Here is a 7,500-nt window from a genome sequence, read left to right as displayed (position 1 = left end):
ACAAAAACATTGTATTATTCCATTCATGTGTTTCCCGGTGGTGCAGAGATCGGTCCATTAGGAATATCGCGGATTTATTTTTTTTTCTGTTGTGCATCTCCACTGCCTCCTCAAAGCGTTGCCTTTTGAAGATCCTTCGAGAGATCGAACTGCAGTAGCACGATCAAATACGATGTTGCTGCACTGAATATCTAAAAGAAAGAAAAGCAACCGGCTGTGAGGTAGCGCTCAATCGCTTGTCGAGAGGTTTGCTTACCGAGAATATAAACGTAAAATCCAGTTGAAAAAGCCCGCTACCGTCAAACAATGAAACTCTCTTGCGGTGTAACAACTGCAAAGCGATCGCTTTCGACCGTTCGAACAGAGCCTGATCATCGATGAAAAAGTTGGACTTGTATTGCAACAGCTTGTGGAGCAATGTAGCCGATTTGAAGAGCTGTAACAATGATATTAAATGCAAAATCATCAGTTGAACAATGCGATATGATATCCCAACTGCTTACCTCGCTGTGTGTGGAGGCGCACACAAGCAGCATATAGTAGATGAGCAGGCATCCGGGAATCCATTCCAAGGCATAGCGCGCTGCCTGCAGGATTAGATCGTACATGTGCAGATTCCAGAACAGTAACTAGAACGCGCATCAAGCCAAACATATTGAGTACATATGATTTCAGATTCTACTATCACATCGCCCTTTCACTCCATCCACACGCTTACTTTGGTTTCGATAAAGAATGCAAACAGGGTATTAACGAACGCTACCGAAACGATCGCTATCACCTGTAGCGAGTGAGCAGCGTTGATATACTCCGCCAGCTTGGCTACATTTTCGTGAACAATGAACATGTACGTAAGACGATCCCCGCTAATAATCTCATGGCTAGGAATGTACGCCGTTTGGCTGATGGAGGAAGTCACGTGTTCGAGGACATCCTTTTCGGTCTTTAAACCACCGGCCGCCTGCTTCTGCAGGCTCTCCAAGAAGGCATCCAACATCCTTAAAGCATATACTATATGTTATGCGGTTGCCTACCCCGTCTCGTTCCTCCAATACATACCAGTTCAACTTTGTCAAGATGCAGCGTGTCGATTGCACCAGTGCAGTAAACTGTAGTATCGTCAAATGAAACAGCCATAGCGGGTAAATGATCGCCACGAAAGAGAAGTAATTTGCAGAGCTGAAACAAATATTATATATGGCAGAGAAAATCATTTCTAACCATCACAGCGCGAATCCTCTGCTGCTGTATTACCTATACTGTGCGTATCCTTCAGACAGCGAAACGGCGAACAGCATGACCACCGATACCGGTACAAGCAGCGATTGTTTCGAGGGTACTACCATCTTTCGGAACTGATGGTAACGATCATTGATCTTCGCATTGTTAGCCCGGATACCCTCATGGTAAACACACTTCATGCGTTCCGTGCGGAACAGAAATATGGCACAGATGACCGATCCCAGTCCGCCCGAGTACACGTGAGTCATCATTCCTATGATCAGTGTATATAGTGAGAATACTACGCGGATTTATGTGACCAAAGTCTAGCATCTGTTTACCGTATCTGAAGATACTTGGCCCCTTGGCGGCCATGGGATCGGTTGGGAAAATGGTTTCTAGCGCTTTGGCGAAACTGACAAGATATGCAGCGAACAGCAGCACGCTATACAGAATGCGTATCAGCGACAGGCTGGGAGCCTTCCCATTGCTGTCCTTGCCATAGCTGTCGTAAAGTTGCAGTCCGAATAGCTGCAACGAAGAACGTGAAACGTGTAAGAATTTGAGTGCAAAACCCTGTTTTCCCATAGGCAGGCCGCACCTTGGAGATGAAGGCAGCGAAGGTTGTCTGTTGTTCCATGTTGAAGCAGCAACAATCCACCGATGCCCGGAGGAACCAGTCCTTTTATTGGTAAAGCAATCATTAGATATTTATCGCGTAGCAAGCCCATTAACTAATTACACGATAAATAATTGGGTAGCGGCGGAGTATTGCCTGGGAGCGGTTTCATTTCAATTTTTACGTTAAGCTGCTTCATTCAGTAGAAAAGCAAATACTGCAAAGGTAGCACTGGTGGGGTTTCAAGCTGGCGCAGAACATATGATACCACTTCGCGGCACTTCCGGGCGGCATCAATCGATGCAGAGAAAACAGATTTTTTGCAAAACCAACAGAAGTTGAAGTCCCCCCTTTGCCAAAACAATATAGAGGCCAAGTGTTATTAGGGCCGATATCTCCTAGTAAGGTGGTCTAAAATCTAAAGCGGCATACTGGAGATCAGAGGAGAGCGGTCTAGTGTGGTGGCTCCGTGCATCCGTTTACATTTCGCAAATGCTTGACATTCGAAATGGACGGTGCGTCGTTCGCACAAGAAGTCCACTCCAGGTGTATCGGAGGTGGAGCGAAATACCGTTAAATCAGCATGCCAGCTGATGCCTGCCAGCATGGGAAACGTGTTTTTTGAGCTTCTGGAAGGAAGTGAGAGAATTGAAAGAAACGCTCATGTTCCGGGTCGTATCGGGGTGCGTCATGACGACAATCTGACCACGCAAATGGAATGCCCAACCCATCCAGACTCCGGGCGGCAGCTTGGGGCGTGCAGCAACGATCGTGTCTGGAGAAAGCTCCCACCCGTCACCAGCGGGGAGAGCCACCGCGACCACAATCGTTCTGTCCCCATGTCCTCCTGCCAGCTGGACACTCACTCTCAGATTATCCGTGATCAACATCCAGAAGTGATTTGAATCGGCATATCGGCGACGACTTTCATCCGAGCAGCGCGAGTAGAAAGTAAAGTCCGTCTAACCGAAGCCGACGGAAGAGATGGAGAGAAGATTCCACCTGCTATCCGAGCCATGATGGTCCGGTTGGAGCATGACGAGTGTTCGTATGAATAGAACGAACACCGGCTCGTGCGTGCACAGAAGATCGGCAAAGTCCGCGATTGGTCGCTCTCTGGCGGCAACATAATCATCGTCGGCGGCCCCATCTCCTTACGCAGCTTAAGTATCTGGAAGACCTCTCCGAGATTACGAGGCGAGAGAGAGAGAGAGAGGCTTCACCGTGGCCTTCTGCAAATGGGCATTTGAATCCGGCGCGATCGCTGGACAGCTCCCGGGAAGAATTGTTTCAAGTTCAATGTCAGTAGCATCTGGAGAGGTGTTCGAGTCGGAGTGTTCAGGAATACTCGTGGATCCGCCGTGGTCCACCCTCGGTATCGCCCAGTGAATTAGCACAGTAAGTGATGCCGCAACCGATGTCCACCGTAAAGGACATCAAGTCGAGTGCAAGAGCGTCCGTACTCAATAGTGAAAGAATTGGAGTGGGAGAGGGTAGAGCTGCATTAACTGTGCTTGTTGGTGGTCGTGGGTCCGTGGTCATTTCCCAAATTTGTTTTTTTGAAAAAGGAATCGGGCCTCCTGTTCCTCGTTCCACATTTCTCGATCTGTCGCACCACGATCTGTCGATTTCACGTGCAGAGATGGTTCATAACGGGAACGTGAAGAACAACTCCGTTGTCCATTGGTCCGTCAGTCCGAAAGTGTGCCAAAGAAATCGCCGTTTGCGTCGAGGGGAACTGCATTCGGCGCCACGAGCGAACGACCGAACGAACGATCGATCGATCCGTGATTCCAATTGCCGGAGGCGATCGCAGTGATGGGAGCGGCGGCGACCGTAGAATTTTTTCCTGCATCACCCATTTATGCTGTCCAGTGCCAACGGCCGTTTGGCGTGTGTGTCTCGCAAATGGTTCTGCGCTTGGTAAAAAAAAACCGTCAGCGTAACGGGTTTAAAATGGGAGCTCTCTCGCGTCTTTATTTAAACAACCACGAACCACGTTAGTACCGTTAGAGTTAATTTTCATCCGTTAATCAGCAATCTGTTAAACGGTGCGCCATGTTTAGAAAAGAAAAACCACTTAGCCCGATTGTAATTGCCATTGATAGTATTTTAAGTTCGTTGCTCTCGCTACCGCTTATTTGGTTGGTAGCAGCGAAGAAAGCTAAGTTTATCCCATGCATATCTCCCAAGCATCATGCTGCTGCTGCTGCTGCTGCTGCATGCATGTTTGATGAGCACAACAGGTGAAAGCTATCGGATGTAGAACGTGCTGTTCGAATCCGTGGTATCGCTAGCGGGGCGTGAGTGTGTGCTGATGATGATGAGCTCTGATCGCTTTCTTCTGTTTCTTTTGTCCCCTTTCGGTCGACCAGCGTCCACCAAAGAGGGGCACGTTTGCTTTGCTAAATAATATAGGTCTCGTGTCGAAATCGCGTCGCGACTCAAAATGGACCGATCGTCGGGCTGCCCACTATTATTCATCGGTATACTGTTACTCTCGAGCGTGATCTCGACGAGTCAAAGTGCGAAACGCCCAGCGGTTTGTAAGGACTGCATAAGAAACAAGTAAGTGTCGTCATCGTTGATTGTCCTCTCCGTCTACCAAAAGTGCCTTTTCTTAGCGGAACTTTCCATGAATTGTCTTTCAAAAGGATTAGCTATCACCATGGCGATCGGCTGATCGCAAGTCCGATCAATTTGCTCAATCCCGATCGCTACGAGTTCTTCACACTCGACGACAAGGGAAAGGTGGTGAAGCGCATCATGACTTTCAACGAGATACAGAGCATCGTGGCCGGAAGTGATATTAGCGAGCAGAAGCTGTTTGCCAACGCCAACAGCAATGATCGTATCATGTCGAATGTCGTCTCCAACGTACGCAACGTGCTGAACAACGAGCTGCACCTGATGCATGTGCACGAGCAGCAGGGTGATCACGGTACAACGGAACTCCCCTTTTCGGATGTGATCAGTATGAAGCACGAACCTCTGACGACCACAACGACGACGACCACGACCTTCAAAACGACTAGCGCTGAGGAGCAGCAGTCAACGGAAAGTCCTTCCAGAGAAACAGCCTCGATCCTCGGTGGGGAGCCAGATAGGATCACAACTCTGCACTTCACGGTAGGACAGCAGACAAAGTTGGAAGGCACCACGAAGCAAAATGCACCAACGACATCAACGGAAAGAACAACAACCGCAAGACCAACAACTACAATTTCTACTACGATACGAACAACCAAACCGACCACATCGACTAGTACAACGGTACGAACGACAAAACCTACGACGGAACCAACCACGACGACAAGTACTACGGTAAGAACAACGGAACCGAGCACCACCACGCCTAGTACCACGGTGCGAACCACGGAGGCAACGACACCGAAACCGACGACGAAAACCACGGAAGAACTAAGAGTAAGATCATCGGTCCGACCGGTACTGAAAACCACGGAACCACCGTCAACGTCTGAACGCACAACAACGGCTCGAACGACACCGAAACCGACAACTACTAGCACAACGCCACGACCGACCAGTCCAAGCACAACCACTGGACTACCCTCTACAACGGTACAACCGGTACGGCTTTCGACCACTACGACCACCATTCGTCCGATTGCCGAGAAACCATTGCTGAAAAACACGCAACGACCTCTGGAACGGCCGGTTGAGCATGTCACACAGCAAACTACATCATTTGTAGCTAGCTCGTCTGAAGCCTCTACCGAGTACCAGTCGTCAGAGTCTTCCGAAGTGACCATCACACAATCCGTTAGCACGGAAGAGCTGAGAGATGTACCGGTAAGGAAAGTATCTCAAACCGCACGTCCTCAGACCACAGTAGCATCCACCACTAGTGCAACAACCCAGAGCACGACCAAACCCATCACGACAACGCAAGCTAATCTGGCAACAGAAGCAACATACAAACCCCCAACCATGTCCCCACCAACCAAGGATGCCATCGCTGAAGTGCTTAACGATCTGGTTGCACAATCCACGAGCCAGCTGGAGGATGATTCATCGGAAGAGCCGCCCATCTCGACCGAATCCGATTTCACGTTCACCGATGCGATCACTCAGTACCTTACCGAGCTGCAGAGACAACCGATAGCGACCACCGTGTCGGACGATGAGGACACATCGGACGAAGTGACGACGCCGACGCCGACTTTCACGGCCGAAAAGACGACGATTCCGACTTTGCGACCTCTCGTGTCGAGTGAGGAGGATTCTACGGCTGCTGGTACAGAGGAACTGGACGTATCTGGAGAGGAAACCACAACTTTGTACACTTCCATGTCCGAATCATCCCAGCTGTCCAACATAATTACCCCAGATGCACAGCATGCCATTCACAAGATCATCGAATCGCTGCAATCGGATGACGAGGATCAGGAAGGAAGTGGCAGTTTCAACGAAGAAATGCCCGACACAGAGGGCGGCTACGCGGGAACTAATGCCCCAACCGAGCTGAGCTACGATGCGCAAAGTTCCATCAATGCCATCATTCAATCGCTCGGCCAAGGTACTCTGCTTAGTATTGCCGGAGGTACTGAGAAGTCGCAAGTCACTGACATAGAGGAGCTTACAACGGAGCCACTGGTGGTTAAGACGTATCCTCCGAGCAGGACTACTTTTTCTACTACAGCATCTAGTTCTACTACAAATACTCCTGCAACAATTTCTAGCACTACTTCTACTGCTGCAGTTTCTACTAGCACTACAACGACATTACCTAGTACCACGTCCACTACCACATCCACCACCACAACTACAACGACAACTCCAATCCCAATTACTAAGAAGCCTACTACAATGCTGGTCTCCACTACAACGGTTCCAGTACGGACGACATCTCCGATCACAGAACAATCCGAATCGCAATTGTTACCTAACTACAACACCAACATTATGGACACGATTGAGAAGTTCCTCAGCCGATTTGCTGGCCTGGTGAACGAGGATACGCCCGCTGTTAATTTGACGAGAATGGACGCAGTGCTAGGAGGCTTCCCGGCCGAGATGAATATGTCGGATTACGTCGATAGGACCGCAACGGTGGCTTCGGTACTAAAATTCCCACAAATCCAATTAAAAGCCAACGACGACAACGGAATCTCGCCGCCAACTCCTTCGCAGTCAGTGGCACAACCTGATCGCATGCCGGAACCGATGTTAAACGAAACCGTTGCTTCGTTCATGAAGCTAGGAGAAATGCTCACGATGGGCGCTCAAGCTACTGCGCCCCTGGAGCAGCGAGTGCCGGTTCAGCTGGAACTGAAAACCGTTGTCGATGAAGAGGAAACGGAACTGCTGCGCTTCCTTACGATCTGCGGGAATTTGGGAACGGCTCTGTACCGTGATCTAAACGAACACTCGCAACCATCGTTGGAGGGTCGAAGTATGGTTTACTCACCGTTCGCAACGATTACTACGCTGTCCATGCTGTTTCTCGGCACACGTGGGACCACCGCCGAGAGCATCAACGGCGTGATCGGGCTAGATGAGATGACTTCCTTCAATCCGCATCTGTTCTTTAAATCTATTGGCGATGACATAAAACCCCGCTACCGTCGCGCTGGTATTGTACCAAAATATCCAGGCCATCCGCTGGAAGCATCCTCATCGTTCACGAGCATACTGCT

At 49.6% G+C, this 7,500-nt stretch overlaps 1 protein-coding gene across 1 annotated transcript in view; it reads left to right on the top strand.

Annotated features, from left to right (window-relative positions):
- The first annotated feature begins 4,289 nt into the window (after positions 1 to 4,289).
- Positions 4,290 to 7,500, top strand: part of LOC125955522 (mucin-5AC-like) — a 4,272-nt gene continuing 1,061 nt past the window's right edge. Inside the window, exons 1-4 of the mRNA XM_049686655.1 lie at positions 4,290 to 4,408; positions 4,495 to 6,468; positions 6,544 to 7,427; positions 7,473 to 7,500. The exon at positions 7,473 to 7,500 is cut by the window's right edge and continues 202 nt beyond it. Of these exons, the coding sequence (XP_049542612.1) occupies positions 4,290 to 4,408; positions 4,495 to 6,468; positions 6,544 to 7,427; positions 7,473 to 7,500 (3,005 nt within the window). The remainder of the gene's footprint in view (positions 4,409 to 4,494; positions 6,469 to 6,543; positions 7,428 to 7,472) is intronic.

Source organism: Anopheles darlingi, chromosome 3, assembly GCF_943734745.1.
Source record: "Anopheles darlingi chromosome 3, idAnoDarlMG_H_01, whole genome shotgun sequence".
In the NCBI taxonomy this organism is placed as follows: domain Eukaryota; kingdom Metazoa; phylum Arthropoda; class Insecta; order Diptera; family Culicidae; genus Anopheles; species Anopheles darlingi.
This window is presented reverse-complemented; position numbering and strand designations above follow the sequence as displayed.